The following is a 27,176-nucleotide window of genomic DNA, read 5'->3' as shown; positions in this document are numbered from 1 at the left end:
TATTGATGAAGACTGCTCATAAGCAGTCCAGAGAGGGCTCACCATTACAAATGCAGGGTCGAGGACGATGCTATTGATCCAGCAGGTATAGAATTCAGACAGGGCATCTGGTAGTAATCTTAAACCAACAGGTATTAAATCATTCTCGGATCGCAGTTGATCGTTGAATTTGAAAGTGACGCTGTGTAAATACGAAACCGTTGTGTTCAGTGTGATTAATATTGATGGAAAGGGCCGAGCAAATATCTCCTCTGCTCACTGTTTGTCTGATTAGAACCAAATAAATGGCCATTGATTTTCAGTATCTAGAGCATTGTCAATTTGCACAGGACAACATTTTTTAGACATACTACTTAAATGTAGTATTATTATAATTGTTATTATTGTTGGTTTTGTTATTGTGACATACATTTCATTTACTGTATTAGTTCCCCATTGGATGTTTTTATATGGACTTTTGTTATTCTGAGTTTATATTAAACCCAGTAAAAGAAGTAAAGCATATGCAGAGTCAGACGATGGATGTGAATTCAACACAGTGACTCCCTGCCACTGGCTTCAGAATGCGCCTTTTTGAACATGTATGCAGGCTGTGGAGTGTCAGTCTGTTAAAATATCTCACTGTGCTCACTAAGCAATTTTATGACAGGACAAAGCATTGTGCGCATATTTTCTTATCGTTCTATCTTCCTCCTTACTGCTGAGCCAGCTACTTTCAAGTATAGCTTTAGGAGTTTTTTTATTTTTATAATTAGTTTGGCATCTGAAATCTCACCCGAATTCGGAACGTTGAATTCATGAACTTCGTAAAAGCTTGCTCGTATACGCTCCCTGCTGTAGCGAAGGCAATCTGCGGTTCCTCTCCGAAACGCGTCAGGTACCTGCCAGCCAGCTGCCTCATGTCAAACCGCAGTCACAAGCGCGCGCAGAGTAGGGGAGGAGGAGACCCGTTCCTACGCATGCGCAGAGCGCTAGCCGCCGGCGTGATCGGAACGACCAGCAGGAATCGTTGCAGCAACGAACAATGCTATATCCCAACCGCCTGCATCCCTCCCATATCCCTGAGCGATGCTAAGCCTGTTCCGTGCTGCTCCTGTGGGGCTCCCCGCCGGATGCAAACACAGTCAACACACAAAACCCATAGTCCACTGTTCAAACCGTGCATTTAGAGTGGGCAGGTGTGACAATATGCAGGTAAATGGGATTCATTTAACACCCCCACCCCCCCCCCCCTTTAACTAATATATTATGGCACAGCAGTGTGTTTTTTCCCATGTGACTTCTTCGAATCCTCCAGGTCATTTGCTACGGACACCTGTACCGGCTCACTGGAGTCAAAAGGAGCCATTGCATCCATTTTATTTCTTATTGCTCCTGTCATATTGAAGTGTCAGTCCATGTTTTTACTGAGCACGTGATGTCACTGCCTCGTGCATGTGAATCACCTCCGCTGATAATGTTTTTTGGATGTGGACAGAATACTGATTAGAGTGAGTTCTAGAGGGTTCCGCAGGACTGGGGGATTCAGTTAGAATGCATGGTGTAAAGTTATACATGTACAGTACAATGTTGAATACACAAAAGTTTATTTTGTTTTGTTTTTTTAACTCGTCTGTCACTACCTGTCAAGTGCCAGGAGCTCTGCTCTGTAATGTAAAAAATATATATACATTTCTTTTTTAACCTCGTGGTTATATGAGCTATGGCAGGATGGACAGAAACGCCCTTTGTTGTATCCTTCTCTGGCGTCCCATCGATTTTGTCCCCCTATTCCCCAGATAAGAGTGGCTGATGATCCAGCGATTAATGTCAGGAAGTGGCCCTGTGTGTGCCTAACAGTCTCAGTGCAGGGGGAGAATGCATAGTGCACGGGGTGCTGGATGAATAATGCATTCTGGGAGGTCCCAGACAAGCTGGGGGGATTCATTACCCGGCTGCGTCTCTGCCGCAGAGACCGGGCGGAGCGTGTGCGAGGCAGGGCCTGATCTCCCGGGGCAGATTTATGACAAGCCCATGATCTGTGGACATGCCTCTGACAGGTGTAATCCCTCACAGTCCAACAACACCCCCCCCTTCCCCACCCTCCATCCCAACACCGCCTAGTTCTGCTAATCCTGGTCAAACACTCAACTTGGCAAACTGAGAGGGGGAGGGGATAGAATGCTAACAAACAGGGGGAGGCACCCGATTGGTGTCTCTGCTTGCTCTTTGCCTGCGATGGTTCAGCCAGACTAGTAACTGGAGCGACACTGATGAGACACCGTGAGCTGCTGGCTATGAGAATGCGTGCTGTCCGTTAGCTATGGTTGCCCACACAGTCACACACGAACGCTTCTCTGTTTTCCACTTTCAAACACTGGATGTAAATCGATGGGCCCCATAAATTATAGAGCCAGTTATGGACGTACACGGGGACCTATGGATTACTGTACACGGAAGTAACCGTGGAATCAATTCTACTGCGTCAATGAGAAAGAAGAGCGGTCATTAATTAGGTTCAATCAGCCCGCCTATCTCCACGCAAACACACACCGTCTAGCTGAGGAAGCCTGCTGTGAGCCCAGGGCCTCAGACCTCTGATAAATACTGACTGTGCCCATTACGGGACTGCCTTATGAAGACTTATTAAAAATAATTACTGCGCACAACCTAGGAAGGTGATCTCCACGGATGCCCTGCTTTAATTGCTACCGATGGCGGGGGGAGGGGGGCGTCCTCTGATTGGTGCCGATGTCGATGCGGCGTGGTTAGCTCCGCTTGTTCGCTCGTAAGCGCGGTGAAGTGCGGTGAAATTGAAGGCTGGTAGCAGGTTACCTCGACAACGCTCCCCGATGACGTAACCCTCACATTCAAAAGAACGTTGTTGCCCTTGGCTAGAGGCGAGTTCGTCTTCAGCTGACCGGTAACGCATTTGTTCCACAAATATTTGGACGAGTGAGAGGCCCGGGGTTCAAATCCCACCTGGCAATTTCTCACCAGTTACAGAGTCGTGCGATCATGTTTGATCCTCGTAAAGGGCGTGACGCACCAAGCCGCTGGCCATAGGTGGGTCATTTTTTAACGTTGCCTGGAGTGTCTTCTGAGTTCTTTTTTTGAATTGGGAATACAGTGTGTCCTATGCGCTGGTATGGAGAGTTATTTCCACACATGCATGTCGATGGTCAGCTTTCATATTTGTGGTGTGTTTCAACGCAATTTACACAGGCAACGTGAGGCAACGTGAGGCAACGTGAGGCAACGTGAGGCAACGTGAGGCAACATGAGGCAACTTAAATCGATTTGACAGTTGGCCTTGGTTGCCACTAGTTCTTTGATGTCAGGGCCTTACGGCTTTAGCTCGTTGAATTTCCTGCCCATTTTCCCACGTAGCCTAACAGAAAAGTAGTCCAGGCTTCCATTGGTATTCCACTGAAACCTGTACCTTGTCCTTCCTTGTCGTGTTGTGAATGAAATTAGCTAATTTCTCTTCTCTGCCTGTCTCTTTCTCTCTCTCTCTCTCTCGGCGTCTGACTACCCTCAGCGTGATCATGACCGGGGCCTACAACAACTTCTTCCGGATGTTCGACCGGAACACCAAGCGGGACGTGACGCTGGAGGCGTCGCGCGAGAGCAGCAAGCCTCGCGCCGTGCTGAAGCCCCGCCGCGTCTGCGTGGGCGGGAAGCGCCGCAAGGACGACATCGCCGTGGACAGCCTGGACTACACCAAGAAGATCCTGCACACGGCGTGGCACCCCGCCGAGAACATCATCGCCATCGCCGCCACAAACAATCTGTACATATTCCAGGACAAGGTCAACTCGGAGATGCACTAACGCAGAGAGCCTGCAGGAGTGCGCCAGGCCGGGGCCGGACCCTCCCCAACCCCCCCCCCCCCCCCCGATCCTACGCCCTGGTCACCTTTACCGCTCTCTTCCACCGACCCACCCCCCACCCCCACCCCCCCACACACCCCTGTGGAGAGGAACTGTCTCGGGGGCGGGGGCGAGAGCGAGAGAACGTTTTTTTTTTTTGTGTTGGAATTGTGGACTGTGATTGGTCACTCGTGTTTGTTTGCTGTTGGTAGTCGTGGGACTTCTGGAGGTGGCCGAGGGGGCGGAGCTGAGCGGCGGCAGCGTCTCGCCCCACGGATTGGACGAGGGACTGATATAGCGTGCGACGGGACTCGACTGTGCTCCTTTACGTTCTCAGTGTTCTTTCTTCTCCTTCCCCCCCCCCCGCCCCGATTACACCTCCCCTCTCTTTCTTTTTGCCTGTTGGATAACAACGGCTCACAACAGCTAGTCATTTAAATCATTTGTTTTGTTTTTAAGAGTGTGAAGCCTGTTTAGATGCCCCCCACGTTGATGTGTTTTTACCACTTGGGTTCAGTGAATATTTTCCTCTTTATGTTATGTTTATGAACAGCTCGTACAGGATAAACGCACTGAAAGCTAGCCAGGATGCTGTTAACTTACAAGATTTCTTCAATTGCTGTACTGTATTTACTCCAAAGAGGTCATCCCAAAACATAGGGCCAACCTGAAAGCAAAATTTGAATGTTGTTTCTTTCTTTTTTTTGTTGTCTGCAGTTGGCATGTTTCCATTCTGTAGAGGTCTGTGCACAGAATTGTCACTGTGTAGCAATGGTACAGTGAACATGTTCCAACACCTCTATAGCACACACACACACACACACCCTCCAGCCCAATTTTGAGCTGCAGCCGTTTAACATTAATTGATTGATAGAATGCACATGGTTTCAAAAAGGGCTTTCACAAATCCCCTCTGTTAATTGTATTTATCCTGGAGAGAAATCATGTATAGTTTATGTTTTATGACTGAAAGTGCACAAAGTGATTGCATGTTAGTGTTTAGTTGAGCCACAATCAGTTGGTTGTGGTTTGGGAGCTTCATTTGGGTTTTAAAAACAGAGGTAGAGCAGTGTGCTCACTCATTTTTGTCATCGAGCTTTTTGATAGTTGATACGATCCTTTCAGTCCCTGGGATAGTCTAGTCTCTCTCTTGTGGTTCTTTTGTCTTTTTTGCCCCAGAAATGAGTACACCCTCAGGCTGGAACTAGTGGAGTTAAGCAGCTCTCTCTCTCTCTCTTCTTCTTTTATATCATCAACCAATTTTATATTATTTTACCCCCCCTCCCCTTCCCCTCCCCCCATCCTTAATCTGACATGGGTTTAAAATATCCTGACATTTATACTTTGGATGTTCAAACATAAACACCCTCTTTTGGAGGGGTTCCTCGGTGGATTAACCACAAATAATTTATATTTTCCCCCCATTTAGAATTTTTTTGTGACATAAAGTGACTTTGGTATTCTGGTGAGAAAGTGGGCTGGCATCTTTCAAGGAAAAGATTCAGTTTTCCCCCTTTTCAGTGTGTTGCTTGTTTCTGATGGCTATAGTCAATAAGGTATGGTACAAGTCTGAATGTACGTCTGTCACATCTTCCATCCTTTTTGTTTTGTAAACTCATGATGGCGTTAAACGATGACGATGATAATAATTATGGTGATACTAACGGTATGTGGGCGGATAAGTTCTTTTGAGGTTTGCCATTTCGGTTCCCACTGCAAGTGACTGTACTTTTCATGCAAAAAGAATGACCAACAAACGGTACACGCAGAATTGCACTCTTTAACATGCAGCCTTCACAAAACTTTATACGACCAGTCAGGATCAGTCCACAGTCGATATTCAGATTCGAAGTTGAGTGCATGGACCTCAGCCTTCCCATGTGCCGTTTTGCTACAAGATTAAAGTACCAACAACAACAACAACAACAAAAAAAAGAAGCGAATTGATGCTGCATGATAGTAAAAACTGTTTTTAGACTTCTGGCTGCCTTTTTTGAACCATAAAAACAGGCTGTTCGCTGTAAAATGGCTTTCAGAGTTCTGTCTCTACACAGCACTAGTTACCATAAATGACTATTGTTACTTTTTGTGTATTGAAGCACAAAAGCATGTTTACCATTGTTCAGTGTTACGATGTACAATTATAATGCCTAAAATGTTTTAACGAGAAACAAAACCAAGGGAATGAGGAATGTTTATTAATACTATATTCAAAAAAATGTTAAAGGCTGAATGGAATCATGTATATATTTGTTAATTCTCTGCAATATTCCAACCTTTTTTTCCTGTTCTAATAACAAAAGACATGAAACTAAATATGGAGTGTCGTTCAGTTGAACATAAGGAAGTACAATCACTAATCATGTTCATATTGGTGGTGTTGAGAGACATTTATCTAATCATGTCGCTCTTTCACTCAACAGGAAAAAAGAATCTACGCAGTTTTTAATAACAGTCGGGGATGATTGATACCCTGTAAGAATTTTACAAATGTACTACTTCAGCTACTCAGATTACGTCCTTAATGAATGTTCAGTTGCACTCTTCATGGATCCATCCTTGGGAAATTGGTATGAAATAAGTGATGGGAAATTTGTTGGATGTCACAGAGGAAATTACACATCCTCTCTTAGGTTTCTCTCATTTGTTTCCCCAACATTTAGATTTGGTTTTTTTAATGTATTTGTTTATATGCTTTGTGCTAGGCCATAAAAAGGTTGTGGTACCAGCCCTTTCCTCTTCCTGACCGTACATCGACTCACTTGTTTTATGTTTATTTCCTTTATTTTTGGACAAATTGTCAAATAAACGACTATAAATATGTTAATATGAGTTTTCGAATAAAGGTTTCAACAAAATTGCATCCTACAGTTTGATTGTGGAGACTTTTCATTTACCGGAGAAAAGAGAACAGAATACTGTAATAAAATGTTTTTATGATTAGAAGGCTACTTTCAACTTTTAACGTTATACTATCTATAAGAATAAAAAATGATAAATTCAGCACGTGAGATCAAATGTAACTCGTAGCTCTTAACGGTTATCATGTAGCCTAATGTATCTTAATTATATTAAATAAACCCAAAGTCAGATATATTTGTAGTGCTGGGAGTCCACGCAGTCAGGTGCTAACTTTCATAGACCACGACGTGCACGAATTGAAGAAATTCGTTTATTAGTGTAATTGCGAAACAAGACACTACTGTTCTTCGAAATTGAAGTTTATTATTATTATTATTATTATTATTATTATTATTATTATTATTATTATTATTATTCCGAAAGTTTTTTGACTGCTTACTCCTCCCAGAGTTTTCGAGATATCGACAGCAAACCAACTTCTAAATGTCCATCTTGGTCCAGAATGCTATGCTTGTTCATAGCTTCGATATTCCCATAGATTTCCGAGATAAATAAGGTTTGCCTGGGTACAAGTCCCAAGAGAATTAATGGCGGAATGTTCTAGAGTGGTGCCAAAAAAATTTGTCTCGTTTTTAAACGACTACACAGTACATATATTATTTACCGAAATGTTCCGCGTTTAATACTGATTCTCACGATGCTAACTGGCATTGCTATTGCACCATTGCTATGGTGACGGGTCGCTGTCAGCAATCGTGCGCTGAGGAGAGGAGGAAAGCAAGCGATAGCTCCATCTGTCAGACGGCAAGGCGCCCAGGCGTCTCTGCATATGACAGATCTGCCGTGTCCTGGTCTCCGTTCTGTTCCATCCTATATATTTAAAATGTATTCATGTTTTTGCTCCAGAATAGACAACTATAGCTCACTTGTTGTAGGTATCGCCAGAGATGATTTTAACAGCCTCCAGAACAGGAGCGAATGAGGAAGGAACACCGCGATTACCGGTCTGAGTCACTCTGGAGTCAACTGTTCTAAGGGATGCTTTGAGTGATGAGATCTACACGAAGTCATGGTTTTACGAAATGCTGGGGACTGATGAGGGTTTTCCTAGTTGTGGGTTGTAACCTACAGGTGTGTAGGTGCATTTTATAGGTTTTATAAACCTAAACCGTGTGTCCATTTGTTTATTAATTTGTCTTCGTTATTTTTAATGTTTTGTGATTTTTGTTATCCTTTCTTCTCCCTGTGTAGTCATAATGCAGTGTTTCTATGTATTTATCTGGCTAGCAATGGTAAGGGCCCTTCACATAATAATTCACTGATAATATCAGACTTTTATTTGATTTCTTTTCTCCCATGCCGATCGTTTATGAAGAGTGGCCATATCTCGCCGGTGCAGGCTTTAGTGTAACTCCCCTTCCATCTGCTGCACCACAATCTCCCTGGCTATGTCTTCTGTGTGAATGCGCTGCGCTAATGCACTGTCCCACATTCCATCTTGTGCTCCAGCTCCGCACAGAAACACTGAGCATCTATCTACCCAGCTCTGGCCAGCAGTGTGAAAGAATGCAGTGAGATCTGTATTTAAAACACACATCGAATTGTTCTTATATGTTTTTTACCCTAGACAAGGCACTGCAAGTAATGTCATTGTGTGCCACTGGTGTGTCAGTGACTCTAAAATCAATTTGAATATTCTAATCGGTGTGTGAAGAGAGCCATCTGGTGGTTAAAACCTGAAGTTACGAGTCACACATCAGGGTTGACTGAAAATACCTTTTTGGTGTTTTAGATCTATAGTCGATCGAATTTTGTAAGTCTCAGTTCTGTAATAAACCATAAAATGCATTCAATTCAAAAGCTCCAATATACACAATATGCTGACGCACTAGCACTGGCATATGACTGTGCTGTGCATTTTGAGAAAAATGGTTGAGTGTGACTGAGTACAATAACTTAAGCAGACCAATTAATCCAGGTTAATTGGTTAAAACGGCAACATTATGAAAACAACACGCGCACACATAACGGACTTTCCGACACCCCTGAGCTACACTATGCTGCAGCTGTGACGTGATCAATCTTCCCGCGGTGCCCAATAACGACAGTACCGGGGGAAATGAGAAAGCCCAGAGACATTGACACACACCACCCTAGCCGTGTCTACAAGAACACGAGGACAAGAAGCCCGTTGGCTGATAACAGTTTATTCAGTGATGGGGTACAGCAATGTTTTCAGGAAACATTTACATTTTCATGATTCCATTTTGACTCGAAATTTTCAATTTGCTTTAAAAAGGACTTATCCCCGCCCGCCTAACATCAGACTGAACTTTTTCTCTTTTTCTTTATTGCAATTAGGGTAAAAAAAATATATATATATATTTTATTATCTGAGGGAAAGCCACAGGTGAAGCCAGAATTAGAAATGACATCAAAATATCATGTTAGAGATTCCCAGGCTTTCCAACACAATAAAACAACCAACTTAAAGAATGAATGGCTCAGACCACCACTATAAAACGTAGTCCAACACGTGTTAAAGTATTGATTTAAGATTTTAATTTATGTCAAGACAACCTTGATTAGTGTGAACTTCTATGGAAGGCTTGAGTTGTAGTACAGGCACCAGAACACATTATATTAAGCGCCTCTCTTAACCCACCAGTGGATCTCCAACCACGAAATGAGAACTACTGTTTTTACACAGAAGGAAATCAGATTCCAGCTCTGAACAGAAAACCTCACACCACTTTGCTGACATAGATGTCATTGAAATGGTTCAGACCTCATGCTTATGTAAATCCATTCACACAAAAACAATTCTACTCACACAGTAAAGGACAGAACACATGAATGATTCATAAAAAGTAAGAATAAGGAACAATACCACAGTTCTCTAAAAGAGATTTACATCTATTCCTTTATCACATCAACTTACAGAAAGAGTTTTTTTTTTTTTAAACACACAAACAAATGCTTAACTGGCTGAAATGGTCTCTGAATTAAGGCTCAATATTTCTGTCAACGTCAGTCTACAAAATCCACGAATAGCTAAGAATTAACTGGCAAGTAGCGTCACACAATAGAGGAAATAAAAAAGAAAAAATGCCTGCGTGTGTGCATAATATATATGAATATCTCACAGGAGAAATTGAACAGTTCTCGTTCATTTATGATGTAGTACATCGACTATCCAGTACAGGCATTTTCCAGATGATTATGACAAATCGGAGCATGCGAATCGGGCCGAGGCCAGACACACAACGGGGCCCCCTTGGCGAGGAGCGCAAGACAAGTCGTGCGCTTCACTGCACGTGTGGCTACTCCTCGGCCGTACCTCCGCCTGTGTCCCATTCATCTTCCCCCGGGGTGGCGCGGCAGCCCACAGGTGCAGTGTGACAGAGCGCGACAGCCGTGTCCGCGCGTGGGTAACGCTTCGCGAATGCGCCAGCTGCCGTGCCGTTTTTCACTGCTCCGCCGAGTCGCCGGAGCTCAGGATCGCCGGAGGCACAGCTATCGACTGCGTCTTCTGGGGGTCAAAGTTCCTTTCCTTTTCGCAGACGCGAGAACGCCTGTACTGGTTTTCTCAGGCAAACAATAAGCCAGCTGTGCAATAAATTAATGTTCAAATAATTCCCAATGGCTACGCATGTTTCACTGAAGAGGTATATCGTATATTTATAGAATTTGTCCTTAGGGGGAAATATATTTACATATACTTACAGTGTTTACTATAGTGGAAAATAGTGTGCGTCTCTGTTACATGAGACGCAGACACTATATATAAGGCATTACATAGTTACCGTAGTGAAATACAAAAGGTGAAAGGTTACCCGCCGCACTCCTCAGTACATTCAAACAGCACGGCATCGTAACACAGTAACCCACCTCTTCCCCCACGGTAGTGCTGCTACTCGATCTTGGCAGATAAGACCGGGTTGAAGAAGAAGTCGAAGGCGAACTTGAAGGCTCGCTGCGCCGTGCCCCTCCAGTCGGGCTCGATCTTGTACTGCTTGCCCATGGGCACCAGCTCGGACATGCAGTTGAGGCAGCGGATGGCCTTGAGCTCGAACACTGGCCATTTGCTGCCCAGGCGCCCCTCCAGCACCGTGCTGAACTCTACCACGCTGCCCATGCCCAGGTTGAGCAGGACCTTCTTGAACTCGTTGCTGGCCTTGAGGACGATGTCCTTGGTGGCGTCGTCGTCCTCCAGCGTGCCGTTCCGGCCCTTCCTGTCCAGCGGCATTCCCATGGTCACCTCGAACTTGTAGCGGTCGAAGCGCTTGATGTGGCAGTCGTGCTTGGCGAGGAACTTCAGGCGGCACAGCTCCTCCTCGGGCAGGGTGGCGTTCCGGGGGTCGCATGCCGGGTAGGCCTCGCCGTACAGGCAGCGCATCCAGTCGCCCACGAAGCCGGGCAGCAGGTTGATGACGGACTGCGCCCCGTTCTCGATATCCGTCACCCGCACGTACTTGAAGCGGCCCGTCCAGGTGACGCGGTGGCCCTCCAGGTGGCTGCAGAGGATCTGGGTCTTGGCCATGTTGGACTCCTTCCAGGCCCGCGGGCCGCAGGTGAAGCTGTACTGCTGCCAGGTCAGCGTGGAGTTGTACACCTTCATGCCCTCCGAGCGGTACACGTACATCCAGCAGAAGAGGATGATGGCCGAGATCCAGACCAGGATGAGCTTCACCACGCTGCTCTTGGACAGAGACTTGAACACCTCCAGCGGGGAGAGGCTGAAACGCGTCCACAGCCTCAGGATGACCGGGATGGCGCACACCACCAGCGTCACGATCATCTTGGTCAGCTCCATGGCCAGGAACCACTTGATGACTTGGATCACCAGCACGGCGGCGAGGCCCAGAGTGAGCACGGGTAGAGCGAACAGGAACAGGAAGTAGCCCACGCAGGTGCGGATCAGCCCGATGCCCGTGGAGTTCTGCAGCAGGACCACCGAGAACTCGCACCACATGAAGCACACCAGATAGGGCACCAGGAAGCAATAGGTGCCCCGGAAGTTGCGCAAGTGGGCTATCCTGAAGAACAGGCAGAAAAGGTAAACGTAGAGGAGGCAGGGGATGCTGAGCTTCAGGACCACAAACTCGCTTAGGGGCACCGAGAGGAACGTCCGGCCCAGGAAGCGCAGCAGGCCCATGCGCTCAGGCAGGAGGCTGGTCATGGCGCAGACGGAGGAGGCCACCTCGATGATCATCGCCTGCCGCGTGTAGGTCTCCGCCGACGAGCTGAGGCTCATGTAGCTGGTGATGGTGAAGAAGATGGCGACGGTGGCCAGCTCCGAGCAGGGGATCCAGGTCTTGTCCGCCACGGGGAAAGAGAAGATGACGAAGAAGACGGAAACGATGAAGTACAGGTAGGGCTCCAGGTTGTTCCAGCCGAAGTTGGTCTCGGCCTGCTCCACGTCCAGGCCCGGCTCGAAGCGGGTCAGCAGGGTGGTCAGGGCGCGGAAGTTCTCCCAGGCCTTGCTGTTTTGGAAGACCCGCAGGGTGCAGATCACCATGGAGATGAACGAGAGGTAGAAGACGACCAGGGGGATGATGAAGGCGAAGAAGTCGATGGTGAGGTTACTGATGATGAAGAAGAAGATGAGGGCGTTGACGTGGTGGGTGGGGATAATGGTGCTCAGCCACTGTAGGCCAGCGCGTGACGCCCAGTCGATCAGGTGCTCCTTAATCTCCATGATGGCATGGATCGGGTACTTCAGAATCTGCATGACGAGAGGGGAGGGGGTGAAAAAAGCGAGCATCAAAATAACGTAAAAGAACGATTCGGATTTGTTGATTTTTGAGTGTGTGTGTGTTAGTTAGGCGGAGGGGTTTTTTTTACCATAAAGTCGGTTTTAAAATCCAATGCACTTCTCAGCATTGTGCTGTCATTAATGTCCAACCTCTTGCTCCTCCCTACACCCCATCGGGACATCAGCATTTTCCGGCAGACCGACTCCGTCGGTTGGCTGGGCTTTTTGCTTCCCGGGACCCCCTCGGCGGGAGCGATTGGGACCTGGGCCTCCGCCACCGGGCCTCCATTCTCACTGCCCTGATCACCAACAGGAGCTTCCTTCAAAAGCCACCTAGCTTTAGACTTCACCTGTGGACCCTGCCCACATTCCCTGCTATGCTGACCTAAGGGATGGCTGCATCACGTGTTCTATCTGGGGCCACTGCTTCTTCCTGATCGATGTGGGGGCAGCTCTGTGACCATGGCAACGTTCGCTTAACTCACAGCTTTTCCCCCATCAAGAACAGTAACGGAAGTTAGATATATAGTTGTGTTGATTCTTCTTGACTGTAGTAAAATGGTAGATTGTGGACTTTGTAAGAAAAGATGGAGAAATACATTCTGTTCCAAAAATGGCGGGAAGTATAGCACTGTGGACAGAAAGATACTTTACTCATTGCTCAATGCCCAATGGGACTGAGGGGAAACCTGAGCTGCTCAGGGTCAGAAGCTCTCTGTGTGTAGACTGTAATTGTGTTCACAATGAAAACTACCACTGATGGCCCGGACACACTAAGAGACCTCTATTAGACTACTTCAACCTAATGTGTGTTCAATCAATGTGTTTCCTTTCAAAGAGACTAAAAACAGAAAATACACCACATTAAAGGAAGAATGACATTTCCCATTATCTCTGGAATCAAGCAAACAAGCCTTTGAGCAATCTCATGCCAGACAAAAATCTGCCTTTTTCAACCGAGTACACGTCATGCCAAAAGGTGTTCAAAAGACCGAACAATCCATTCAACACGCCAGTTTCACGGTCACAAATAACAGGATTCAGAGAACTCCCCTACCCATGGCAAACCAAGAGGTCCATCAAGGCTTGAACAATGCAGATAACTTGCAGCAACACAGTGTGTTGGAAAACTGGCCGCACCCCGTCATTTTCGCCACAAGGCACTGTCCACACCCACAAGGCTGAACAAATCAAGACAACCACGGACAGAATAAACCACAAACCCACTGCAATCGTTCTCACGGAGGGGGAGATTCTAGAGACAGTGCAGACAGCTGAACCATTATCGCCGGAACACAGTGAGGTTAGGCTGGCAGGCAAGCCCTTCCGATTGGGCGATTCAAGACAGAGAGTGCAAGGAGGAAGGCGCGGTACAGGGGGGTGCGGTCTGTAGGGGTATACAAGACAGGGGCAGGGGTGGGGACAGCAGGTCCACCCAGGCAGTGAGGGGGGGGGAGTGTCACAGAGTCACCGCGCCAGACTGCTTGCAGGTTTTTTTGGCACGGTGACATCAGCGACGGCTGCCGTACCTTCTGGTGCAGGGGCAGGTCGTCTGGGTGCTTTCCCGCCATGGCGTCATCGTCGTCATCGTCGTCGCCCTGGTCCAGCTCTGCGGACGGAGCGATGCCCTGGGCATACTTTTTGGTGGTTTCCACAAAATCATCCAAACCAATGAATTTGTTGGCTGGAGCAGCCGAGGAGAGAGGAGAGTGAGACCGAGGAGAGAAAGAAAAAAAAAGAAGAAAAAAAAAGAAAAAAGAAAAAGAAAACGGTATATTATCCCTGAATAATTCCCCAGACTGTTCACAAAAAATGTCAAGACTTTCATATGTATCTAAGGGTCACAACAGGGTACCAACTATTAAATACTGTATGTGAAAAGTCAGGAGAAGATTTGAGGTATCTAATCACACAAGTATTAAACTAAAGGTTATGACTGTCAAGGCTCGTAAGTTACAAGGTAATAAGCTTCATGTCTTGAATTCCAGCCGGGAATTGCAAAAGCCAGGAAGATGAAAGAGCCTTAATGCTATTAATCTCTCTTCATGAAGGCTGGGGATTTAAGGATGACTTTGAATGTAAAATTATAAAGAATCTGAACCTGTAAGAGGTGAACCAGGCTTTGTGATATAACAGGAATCATGACTATCACAGCTGTCATTATAAATACACATCTATATGGTTATTATTAGTTAACATGTCACATACTGTACACACTGAATTACAATAGATGCGTAAACCACAGGCTTCACTGTGATGGGATGCAATTCCAAGACAACGGTTGGGTTCAATTGGAATGGATTGTAGCCCTTTAGTCTGATATTGTTACAGCCCACATAAGGTTTCTTTCCTGTTGGTTACCCAAATATTCAAGCTATTTGGAGTGAATCTCTCTCTGATACAGGCTCAGAGATGACACACACAATCTATAAATAAACTCAGAGGACCTTTAAGCGCACGCACACAGTTTGATTCTTACACTCAGAGGTGACCAGTGTCTCCAGAACTCTCCTCTCTTTCTGCAGCGAGCTGGAGACAGGCCCTGGCTTGCTGGGGGCATCTGTGAGGAGACGCAAACCATAACACACGTTTGACCTGTCCCTTATCTGGGCACACTCCTAAATGTAAACATCTAATCCAAAGTCTGTTTACACAACCCTTCAACTTGAGATATTAATTTCTGCCTGCCTTAACGTCACCTGTCCATTCAGCAGAAACATTGTCACTAAGCATAGCCTCTGGTTCCAGCTCCCCCTCCACTTGTGCTCCAGCAGTGAACACTATATATAAATGCACCAACAATGTTGGGACTTAAGCCATTACTCATTGATGGATTCTTCAATGGGTAGTCATTAAGCGTTCACTGTTTTAGTCCATCAATCAATCAACTTTTGTTTATATATCCCTTTAATATTTACAGACCGTGTTTCATATAAACAATTAATGTAATAGCAAAGGATTACTTTAAATGTGTTTCCCAGCAGAAACACATGATGTTTACAGAACTGTTGCCAGGTTTCACTTTCAATTTGAGGCATACAAAACTCTTAATGAGCTGAACCAATGCTACCCTCTCCCTCTGGTCTATGCCTTGTCCAGACAGATTGGTGAGGATTGTACACGGCGCGTACAACGTGCATAGATCCGTACCCAGTTCCGAGTTGACCTGCCCCACGTTCTCCAGCATCTCGGACACAGCCACCTTCTTCTTCTTCTCCGGGTTCAGCTTCCAGTACATGAGCAGGGCGGCCTTCCTCACCGCGCGCTCAAACTTGGTCTCCAGGGAGAGCTTTTTCACTTCCGCCACGTTCTCTGCAGTAATGCCTGAGAGAAACACGGCCATTTTTCCAGGGGGCACTTTCACCCTTGACACCGCAAACAAGGCCAAGTGTGGCACAATACAAAATAACATTGGGGCTATTAAATAAAATAAAACACAGGGCCAAGTGAGTCAATTTTCCTGTAAATTTCATGCTTCATGCTTCTCCATCCACGAGTGACTCCTGAGTCTTCTCTGTCATTCAGTTTGTTCCAAAAGGAAAAGGGAACAGGCAGCATTTCATAGCACCTGGTAGGCTAACAGAAAACTGGATTCTTTGCAATGACTGCCTGGGGAACCAAAGTGGATAAAGAATGCAAGGGATTGTGCAGCCAATCAAGACATTGGAACCACAGTGTGAGAGCTATGCCCTCATTTTAGCATCAATATAGCAGGTTGTATTGTAACAATCCTGCAGCTACTCCACAATGACTGATGATTTACAAGCGATTGTGCTTTTAACGGATCTCACAGGATTTCACAGCTTTTGATTAATGAATTCAGCCATCCGGTGAGTTAAATGAAATAACCAAACTACAGAAAACCTGCAAAGAAAACGTCCCTTTCCAAGTGACCGTGCTCAAAATGGCACACCTACCTTTCCTCTCCGCCAGGCATCGCTGGAGCAGCTTGACTGCATCCTTACGCCCATTTTTAGACGCCTGAAGCAGCCAACTGACAGCGTTGCAGTTGTTCAGTTCTTCATCCTTCTCCTCAGCCAGGTTCAGGTAGTATTTCCCAATCTGAGACAGAGCAAACACAGCAAATCAACTCCATCAGTCAGAGCCCCCACCACCATCAAAGAAGAGCCACGCCGGTATAGGATACTTTATGGTAGTGGTCAGGGAACTGAGCTTGATGGTTGCCTGATGGTTGCCTGTTCATTTTTTGTAACCAGAATTCTCACCGTCATCGTGGACCTTAATGAGAAGTGTATGTGGCATTAGCATATAGGCCAGGGGTATCAAACTGAATTCCCAGGGGGCCGCATTGTCTGTGGGTTTTCACTCAGCTGTCAGTTGAGGCCTTGAGAACAAGGTGTGTAGCCAATCAAAGACTTAAATGAACCACATGTGCCGGGAACAACCCGAAAACCAGCAGACACCGCGGCCCTCCAGGACAGGAGTTTGACACCTGTGAGGGCAGCAGGCATGCAGCTAGATGTTGTGTCACTACTGGCTGGCTTAAGTCCTTGTGTTCTGGGTCTCAGCTCTTCTAGCCCAGGATTAATTCACTGCTGAAAGACTTCTCTCCCAGCTCTTCTCTTCCCTGGAAGGGAATCATAAACCTGAATCACTCAAGTGACTAACCACTCACAGATATGAGCAATAAGTAGAATACATTTATTGTATTGTACACCCACAATAAGGGCCTTTGCTCAACTGATATAACTGATATGATGTAATGCAATAAGGAAGTATAGTATCCTTCAACTCTCCGAGTTGGCTTCAGCTTTGAGAACCGTTACAGCAGTCAAAGCCAGGGTGAATGACCAAGGTAATGGCCATCTAAAAACAGACTTATGACTGCCATTACCTGACACACAGTGCATTCCTCTACAACATGTTGTAGGTTTTGACCTGTAGTCTTGACCTGACAATGCCAGGTCTGAATAAAAACCAGTCAAATGCAATACAAGGAATCCTTCCCACAATTCCATAACATTACCAGAAAATGGTAACAATAATGATCACTGTGAAATATGGACCCAGTGACCTTCTTCTCTTCTCAGCCTCTAGTTCTACAGTACATCTCAACATCAAAGGTGGCCAAAACCAGCAGCCCCCCTGTCAGATCTGAGCTGTGTAGATGTTGGGGGTGGGGGGGTTGTTGGGGTAACTCCTGGTTATGCCTCCTCCAGGAATCTGCCCTTTGGAGGAAAGGGGGGGACGTTTTGCGAGCGAGGTGGTTTTATCTTGCAGAAAGGTAAAAATAGGCCTGCAAGATGGATCCCTCCACATCTGTCCTCTCGAAAAACAACACTGACACGCAGGCCTGGCCTGCTTCTGCCCGCGGCGACATCGACGGCGGAATTCGCCCAGGCACTCCGTGACGTTTAGGCATTTCACACCACCGAAGCGTCACGCGGACAGCCAGGACTTTGGGTGGGTGCAGTGGGAGGTTGTTTTGTAAGAGGCGCACGATGAGTCAGCATTCCGGTGAAACCGGATAACCTTTCTACAGGGGTGGAGACACAGATACCTACGTCCATCAGAGACCACTGCAGACTCGAACCGAGCATCCTTCTCCCTTTCAGATAACAGGATAATTGAACAACATCTAAGTATCCGGGCCAGCTGGACACTGAAGCTTACCGTCATAGAAGAGTCAGCTGCGATGTAAGTAAATACTTTTGAAATGTTAAAGACACTGTAAACATACAGTCATGTTGAAACTGGAGATTTCCAACTGTCCCTGTATTTTCTTAGCTGCCATTAACGCATGTGACTACAACCATATTTCATCGAATAGACCTGCAGGTGTCTCACTTATAAGAAATACATTTCACAGAGGGACAGGGGTCAGCGTGGGGGGGGAGGTCTTACATCCGTTTGGGCTTTGGCGTCTCCGGACTTGGCCTTCTCCTCCAGCTCCTCGAATGTCAGCTCCTCACCTGGCTTGGTTTCTGTTATACCAAAGAAAGAAAGCAGGTGTTACATGTACTGCACATTCACTAGGGTCGCAGGGGGGTGGAGCCTATCCCAGGAATACACCCTGGACAGGTCGCCAGTCCATCGCAGGGCACACACACCATTCATTCACACACTCATACCTATGGGCAATTTAGACTCTCCAATCAGCCTAACCTGCGTGTCTTTGGACTGTTGGAGGAAACCGGAGTACCCGGAGGAAACCCACACAGATACGGGGAGAACATGCAAACTCCGCATAGAAAGGCCCTGGCCGACGGGGATTCGAACCCAGGACCTCCTTGCTGTGAGGCGGCAGTGCTACCCACTGCACCACCCATGCCGCCTTCATTCATCCATCTACGTCTATATAATCATCACCGATACATAACAGGCAACCCTGAAACCATGAAAGTTACTGTCAATCCAGATAATGCTTTTCTATTTTTAACTGTGTGTTTTCTTCATTTATGTTGCAGGTATGTCACAGGTAGCCATGTCATTAATGTCAGCATTAATCCAGACAACAATGCATTTCTATTTAACTGTTTTTTTCAGAATTTTTCAAAGGCCCACGCCCTAGCCGTACACCAGTACAAGAGAAGCAGACCAGCATGCGCTTCCTCTCTAAAGCACGCCACCGGCCAGTGTTTTTTCACTCTAACCGTCGAAACATCAATCGATACGGAAATAAAAGGCATCTGGATATGGAGTGGGCAAGGGGAACAGAGAGGGAAGAGAACGAGCGAAGGAGTTTAGGCGTCCTGTTGAGCGGAGGTCAGTAAAGGTTTTCCTAGAGACATCAGAAAGAAGATGAAGCTTCTCCCCGAGTGGAGGAATAGCACGGACAGCATCCCAGCAGTGATTAACCTACAGCTCGGCGTGACTCATGCGTTATGAAACCACGGCGTGTTAACACGGCTACGGCTGCCTGGCGGACCTGCGGTGAAGTCCTCCCCAGACGGGGGCAGTTGGACATTGAACAGCACTGAAATTCAAACGGCGGGTGTGGGCGGGAGTTCCATCTCCCATGATGCTCCCCTTCACCTCCGTTTCTGAGCAGAGTGACCCCTACGATCTGCTTCGCACATGTACTGTCTGACTCCAAGCTGTAGACACAGCTCCCACTATGTACGTCAGTAACCTTGCTCTCTGAGTGAAAGACAAGCCAGATGTATGTGGCACCCATTTCTAGATCAAATGACAGAGTCGAAGTTAACCATTCAGCTGTATAAGCGTATAATGTCAAAATGTAAGGTTGTCCTGGCCAAGAGATGACTGTTACACAGATAAACTCTGAGTGAAAGGGCATCACAAAGATCTGATTCATGTTGGGTAATTCCCCCAAACACGGACAGCCTTACGGATAATACCAGGCCTCTGGGCATTGATCCGGCTCCTTCTCTCTCAGCGTGATGGAGGTTAATAACCAATACCAACACAGCGTGCTGATAATCTCTCTCCATCAAACACGTCTGGGAGATCCAATACTGTGTCCACTCACCCGACAGGGACGAGACTGATGGCAAACATCACCCGCCCCACAAAAAAAATCATTATTTTAATAGCACGGTTCAATATTTCCCTGTCAGAAAACGAAAAGCAATATTCCTGCAGCTCAAACAGAAATAATCCTTACAGATGGTGAAGGATGACCACTATTGATTTCCTTTTCAAGGTGAAACACATTAATTTTGACTGCATCTCTCTAGACATACAGTAAATACACTGCTAATCCCTGCAAGACCCAACAGGCATGTCATCTGAAATGTATGAGAAATTCTGGAAAGCCTAACGTTATTTCTTTAGCACTTTAATACACCCAGTCTGGATATATGTTCAACCAGAATCCTAAAATCCTAAGGTTGATGACATGGTTCATGGCACAGCAATGAATCAACCCTAACTTCAGTACTGTTAAGAAGACATTAATACAAAGCACAGAAATACAGCCGGTGTCCTCTGTTCCGTTAAGATGAATTTGTCAAGCTTATGTGGACCAAGCCTAGGATGGCATGCAGCACTGGGCTATCCCAGAGCACACCGGGGGGGAATCTGAGGAAAGCAGCGTTGCGAGACACGGACGTGGCGTCGTGCTGAGGGACGTTCTGCAGGCCGAATGAGCCATGGGTCTGTCTCAGAGGACAGCTGGACCCGCCGGGCCCAGCAGGAACACAAGATCATTACAGATTAAATGATTCTCCAGGAGGCACTGCGCGCGGCAGCAGCAAACAGTGGCCTTTTTGTTTCGACGCAGGATGTTGCTGCAGTGTGTTAATCCGTCAAACAACTGGCTTGCGAGCGCAGTGGTCCATCAATCAGCTAACAGAAGAGGCGCATTATCAGACCGCGTGGTGCTGTCTGTCTCGGTCTGTGTAGCTCTCTGCCTGTCTAAAAATAGATTATTACTGTCTACAGCAGGGCTGTCCAATCCTGTTACTGGAGAGCTACTGTCCCCTAGATTTTCATTCCAGCCCAAACAAAGCACACCTCATTCAACAGCTAGAGATGTTGTTGAGCTGCTAATAGTTGAATTGAAAACCTAAAGGAAAGTATATCTCCAGTAACAGCAGTGGGCAGCCCTGGTCTATAGCAAATAATCATCTTAAATTTTCATATTAATTGCAGTGTAAATTTTTCTTGTTAAAAAATAACACTTTTGAAACCTTCTCATGTTGGCATATTTGTAGCAATATCACTTCAAAGTTTTTGTATTGTTAAATTGCTGGTGGTGTCAGGTCCCAACATGCATTCAAATGTGATGAAGCACATTGTTGGTTGTCTCTAGTCAGACTCCTTTACCCTACCACTGCATATCTTCTAAGAAAAATAAGCACTAGATGCCTCCTAGTTTTGAATGGAACTCTATTTGGAGTGTAAAAACAAACTTTTGTAACACATCTACCCAAACTAAAGAAATTAGGGATAGACACATCAAGCGGGCCTGATTCTGAGATGGTTTCTGCCCTAAAAAACAATGCAAGCAACAAGGCCACATGGACTGTTGAATCACATGACATACATTTTGGGTTTTTTAAGGCATAGACAGGAGGTCATTATACATCATTTCACTTTTTCATATCCAGAACTGAAAGCAATCGGTGAGTCAACACAGGCTGATCACTTCCCGTTAGTTTGCAGTGCAACTGAAGACCTGCATTCAACGGCAGAGATGTGCCCAACCATGTGACCGTGTGAAGCTATGTTTAAGTCCTAATGAAAATTCACCAAATAAAACTGTTCAGGAGCAGTGTCCTCTGCATCCAGAACACTTTTAAGGGGGACGTGGATGCAGAGAACAGAGAACGGAGAACGGAGAACGGAGAACGGAGAACGGAGCTTCTCATTGGCCTCCACTGGCTTCCTATTGCCGCACGCATCCGTTTCAAGGCCCTAGTGTTGGCATTTCAGGCTGCACCTTACATACAATCCCTGATCACTCCCTACTCCCCAGCTAGACCACGCCGGTCTGCCAGCTCTGGTCGCCTTACGGTTCCCTCTCTACGTGCACCTGGCGGTTGAGCTGCACGTTCACGCCTGTTTTCCATTCTGGTTCCTCAGTGGTGGAATGACTTGCCTACCACTGTCAGAACAGCAGAATCCCTCCCCCTATTTCGACGCAGACTCAAAACCCACCTTTTCAAACTCTACCTTAGTCCTCCCTCCTGATTTCCCCTGCCCCTCCTTTCTGATATCCCTATCCTTGTCTAACCCACCCCCAAAAAAACAAAAAAAAACAAAAACAAAAAAAAAACAAATGCACTTATGATGACAACTATGTTTAGAACAGCATTTCATGTGTATTTTGCTAGTTTCTGGATGTGATGCTTTGACTTATGGTAGAACCTATGCACTTGTAAATCGCTTTGGATTAAAAGCGTCTGCCAAATGACTAAAATGTAAATGTAAATGGAGCTGGATGCAGACAACAGAGAACATTAAAGGTTCTGGACATGGCACATGTGAAGTTCTACAGTATAAGGGCCACGCCTATGATTTACACTGAAATCCCTGTTACAAATCACCAACTTTAGGGACAGGAAGGAGCCACTACTCAAGCCTAACCCGGCCACAGTTGTAGTCGGCAATATGATCTCCCCTCAATTGCATCAGTTTAATAATATCCCATAATCCCTCTGTCCTCCCTGGACGAAAAAAGGGGCGATGTGTCATCGTCATGTTTTCCCACTGATTGGAGGTCAAATCCCATTCAAATCCCCGTACAACATTACAAAGATACTCACACTCAGTGTGAACGGACCAGAGTGCAGTAGGAAGCCACCATTACAGGTTTTTGCCTGTTGTCCATGTCAGAAAAGTGTCCTTCTCTACAGGCCTACATTGCAACAGGCTCTCCTCCCACAAAGCACCCCCACGCAAGGTCACAAAGAGCTGGTCCACATCAGCTGCTAAAGCCACCGAAATGATGTTTTGCCCAGTGAGGCGAAACATGGCAGTGGGACAAAAGCTCAAGGTCAGTGAAGGCAGGGAAGACTCATCTGTCAGAAATACGACCTCATTACACTCCCTTTACAGCACAATATTCATCAGCTTAGACACACGCGCACACCCGGCCCAGCTCAGTACCGTAAAACACAACCCAGGGGAGGATTGTTACATTACATTACATTATTGGCATTTGGCAGATGCTCTTATCCAGAGCAACGTACAGTTGATTAGACTAAGCAGGAGACAATCCTCCCCTGGAGCAATGCGGGGTTAAGGGCCTTGCTCAACGGCTGTGCAGATCTTATTGTGGCTACACCGGGATTAGAACCACCGACCTTGCGTGTCCCAGTCATTTACCTTAACCACTATGCTACAGGCCACCCCGATTGTCTCCTGCTTAGTCTAATCAACTGTATGTCACTCTGGATAAGAGCGTCTGCCAAATTCCATTAACAACCTGGCCATACAGCTCGGCCGCTACTGAAGAACCTATGCACTTTGGATTATAAAAGCGTCTGCTAAGTGACTATAATGTTTTTTTTTAAATGGAGAGATTCACGTTACGTCGCCAGCAACAAGGAGCCAAAATGGCGGACTTGCAGTAAGAATTCAAACCTGCAGCACAACAGCTAATGTGTGATCTGGCGAGCAGGTGGAGGAAGCGTTCGTGAGCCCTGAGCGGTGTCCGGTTCCATCCCAGCATTCCTCTGACGATTCCTGGCAGCTGCAGCCACACAGCACAGCCAGCGGAGGGAGCTCTTCAATAAACTGTTTATTCAAGAGGTGGTTTTGATTCGCAGGATGGCAACCAACTGTGATCCACCATGGGGTGGTATCAAATACATTACATTACATTAATGTAAATACAGTAAACCTGACACCAATTTCAGCCTTTACACTGATCAGAAGCCTGCCGTTTTCTGATAAAAACATGCATGCTTTTTTTATCTTGAGTCCATCACTCCGTACATGTGTACAGTAGATTTGCAGATGATTGAGTGCGATATCAGTCTGTAACTACGGCCTATTTTTCTGCTGACAATGTACATCCCATTCCTGAATTTCAGGTCCAGCTATTTCTGGCCTAAAAATAATTAAACTAAGATGAACAGAAAAAAAGGACAGACTTCTAGGGCAGTGCAGAGTACAAGGAGGAGAGGGAATTCTTTGTCTGTGCTGTGCTAAATGGATATTCTAGAGTGCAGATAGTTCCATGGAACTACTGTGTATACCAAATTATGTGAAAATGTGTAAAAAATGTGATTATAAATGGATTGAAAAAACCACAAGAGGGCACAGTTAGCCCTGAAACCCAGCCTGCATGGAAATAAAGCAGGCTGTGAGAGGGGTTTGCTTTTCCCCAAGCACGTGTAAGCAAATTATGTTTTGCCTCCGACTCTCCTGTTCACTGAAAAGCACAAATGGATAGAGATCTTGCTCGTCACATGACATGGACGAAATGAGCAGGACTGTGATGATGAGAGAAGAAGAAGATAGATGGGAGAAGTGAGAGATCACTAGGAAATGGAAAAAGAGAAGTGTAACTTCTCAGCAGACACATGACCTGCCTGCTTCTCTACATCAACTTCAACTGAGTTTGCCTCCATGTAAGGATTCACTGTGATCCCATTACAGTTAGGAGAGGCACTGGCACTCCCCGCATACTGCGCAGAACACGTTCACGGGAAAACGGATGCAGAAATTGTGCAATGTAGAGGAAGAACTAGGAAAGCACGAAGCTCCCTGACCCAGTACGTAGATATGACCTGCCAGCTGGGCTGTGGTAAACCGATGCTTCTGACCGCACTCACCAGCTTCAGGCTGCTGCGCACGTTGCGGGGATCCCCCAGGCTGCTGCGCACGTTGCGGGGATCCCCCAGGTGACTCCATGTCCGCAGCGATCCTGGGCGTCGGGGCCGCGTTGAGCTGGGAGCGTCCCGGCAGAGGGGCAGGTCTGCTGGGCCTGGTGGGCGGGCCCTGCTGGGGAGGCACCGGGCTGGGGGTGGAGAGGGACGGAGAGGGCGGAGACGCTGGAGAGGTGGAGCGAGCAGCCGTGGCTGAGGCGGCGGAGAGATTCGGGGAGGAGGGAGCGACTACAGGGGTGGAGCCGGTAGCTGGGGGCGGGGGGCTAGAGAGGTGTGGGGAAGGTGGGGAAACGGGAGGGGTGGAGCGGGCATGCACGGCTGGTAGAGTTGGGCCGGCAGGGGGAGAAGAGGAGGGGGGCTTGGCCGCCATTGGGGAGGGAGAGGAGACTGGTAGAGTGCGAGGACTAGAGGGAGTAAGGGGAGTTAAGGGGGTAGGAGAGGTTGGTGGTGCACCTGGAGGTGGAGGGTCAAATTCCATCTCTCCTTAAAAAAAAAAAAACATAGTTGGGAAAAACGCATTAATTTTATACACTAAAATTGTAAAGTATAAACAATTTCCCAATCATCACACTTCTATCATCTGGTGATCAAATAAACTTTTACAGAGCCACCAGGTTCACTTAGCATAACTACTGCAAACTGACAAGGACAAACAGTAGTACACTGCATCAAACCATTAGGCATTACTTTAAATACCCTGATCTTCTTTAAGGAAATTACTAAATATAAAAGTCTTAGTTTTCACTTAGTATTCTGTCTGCATCCATAAGATGTTTTCCACTAAAATATTGACAGCTTCAGTGTTCTTATTTATCACCACTGGTATGCGACAGTTTACTCAAACGACTAACCCCTGCGAAAGAAACTCGTAAAAAAAAACAGCGTGGATTAAGTTAGCGTAGGCTAAAAGGGGATTCAAGAAGAGTAGCACATTTGAACAAAGTTCCCCAGTCGCTGCAAAAAGAAATACACTGTGAGGTTTACTTGCATACAAGTTGCATTCAAGCTGCATACAACGTCTATCAATGCTGAATAGTAGGCAAGTAAGCGGTTTCGGACACGGGTTGAGTCAAAGATCTGGTGTAACATCCAGATATGAACAGCTACCAGCTGTTTAAAAACATAGCTTGAGCTGGTCAAACCATGTTGAGTATGGAGCTGGTCTAACTGGTCTACCAGCTATACCAGCTGTTTCAAAACATAGCTTCAGCAGTTTTTTTCAGCAGGGAGTGCAACTCAAGAAGAACGGCGCGGGGTGCACGATGAGTAACGTCAGCTGCAGGCAAGTAGGGGGGGGGGGGGGGGTATGAACTGTAACATACTACTTGAATTGTCACTGCGAAGCAGCTGGCACTGCACCAACTGGCAGGGCCGTTTTAGCGCTTTCCACATTTGTTCAATTGATCTTGCTTTATGTATGTGCAGTAGCTAGCCAATTTACAATATTTTATACTCAATGACAACCCACAACACCATCGCTTCAGGTACCTCCTACGCATAACAGTGACAGACAGCACAACACCGGACTGGCATGCAGGAGAGAGGACAGGCAGCGGGAAGATGCCACACTACAAACGCAGAAAACTCGCAGTGAATTTTCTGCGTTAGCGTTACTCTACTTTCATGACTTCTCACGCATTTATATGAAATGTACATGATGTGTAGGCTACCTAATAAAACGTATCCTCCATGTAGTTTGTATAGTTTCAGCTTAAACGCTTTTCCCACATGTCACACTTCATGTATAAAATATAGGCCGACTCTATGCTGTGAAATTCAAAATAACATTAACATGCTATAAAGGATAGATCTCGCTCAATAGCTTATTTGTTAACCAATTTAGCTATATTTAGCTGACGACAGGCTAGTGACACCGCCTCTGTCACACACACACACACGTTTTGCCTCAGACAATATACAATACTTACTGATTAGTTCAGATAGTATGCGCCGTTCACAAATACAGTGACGCTTTCTCTTGTTTACAAGCTGAGCTGGTCAAGGTATTCCCCATTCATTACATTTCATTTCACTTCTGCCAGGTCAGACACGGTTGTAGTGACCATAAATGATGAGACTCAGAAGCTACTGTCCACAGCGTCCACAGCTGTGAACAAGAATGGATCCGCCCATTCAAAGTTTCATGGATTCTCATTGGACACTGTCTGTGACTTAATCGTCGTCTGCGTTCATGATTGGCCGTAGCTACAGGAAACGACATCCATTTCCTGAGCTCTGTAGCAGACATCAGTAGAAGATGCTCGTGTATTCGCTTTAGGAGAAGTACAACTGAGACTTGAGAAGTGGAGGGGTGCGAAGTACGAAAGTTAGCAGATTAACCTTTACAGCGGGTTTCTATTCATATAACAGTGGACATTGAAATATTGAATAACTTTTCATTTTCAAGCGAAGTGCATTATTCCAAAATGCCTTTACAAAAAT

General features: G+C 46.3%; 2 protein-coding genes across 8 annotated transcripts in view; one reads left to right on the top strand and one right to left on the bottom strand.

Annotated features, from left to right (window-relative positions):
- Nucleotides 1-3,854, top strand: part of LOC133135231 (serine/threonine-protein phosphatase 2A 55 kDa regulatory subunit B gamma isoform) — a 105,123-nt gene extending 101,269 nt beyond the window's left edge. For all 6 annotated transcript variants that reach the window (XM_061252088.1, XM_061252089.1, XM_061252092.1 and 3 more), the window contains one exon: nucleotides 3,521-3,854. In XM_061252088.1, coding sequence (XP_061108072.1) covers nucleotides 3,521-3,812 — 292 coding nt within the window. In that variant the 3' untranslated portion in view covers nucleotides 3,813-3,854. The remainder of the gene's footprint in view (nucleotides 1-3,520) is intronic.
- A 5,050-nt stretch (nucleotides 3,855-8,904) lies between these two features.
- On the bottom strand, nucleotides 8,905-26,838 carry LOC133134985 (wolframin-like). Of its 2 annotated transcripts, XM_061251680.1 has the most exons (9): nucleotides 26,663-26,838; nucleotides 24,681-25,217; nucleotides 18,337-18,416; nucleotides 16,389-16,533; nucleotides 15,622-15,795; nucleotides 14,951-15,031; nucleotides 14,001-14,155; nucleotides 12,561-12,791; nucleotides 8,905-12,441 (listed from the first exon to the last, which is right to left on the bottom strand). In XM_061251680.1, exons 2-9 carry the CDS (start codon nucleotides 25,210-25,212, stop codon nucleotides 10,627-10,629), a joined length of 3,213 nt encoding a protein of 1,070 aa, XP_061107664.1. In that variant the 5' UTR covers nucleotides 25,213-25,217; nucleotides 26,663-26,838; the 3' UTR covers nucleotides 8,905-10,626. The 2 variants fall into 2 exon arrangements, with proteins under 2 accessions (XP_061107664.1, XP_061107665.1); XM_061251681.1 differs by lacking the exon at nucleotides 12,561-12,791.
- Between the last annotated feature and the right edge of the window lie 338 nt (nucleotides 26,839-27,176).

Source organism: Conger conger, chromosome 8 (assembly GCF_963514075.1).
Source record: "Conger conger chromosome 8, fConCon1.1, whole genome shotgun sequence".
NCBI classification, from domain to species: domain Eukaryota; kingdom Metazoa; phylum Chordata; class Actinopteri; order Anguilliformes; family Congridae; genus Conger; species Conger conger.
The sequence above is the reverse complement of the archived record's forward strand: the minus strand, read 5'-3'. Positions and strand labels throughout refer to the sequence as shown.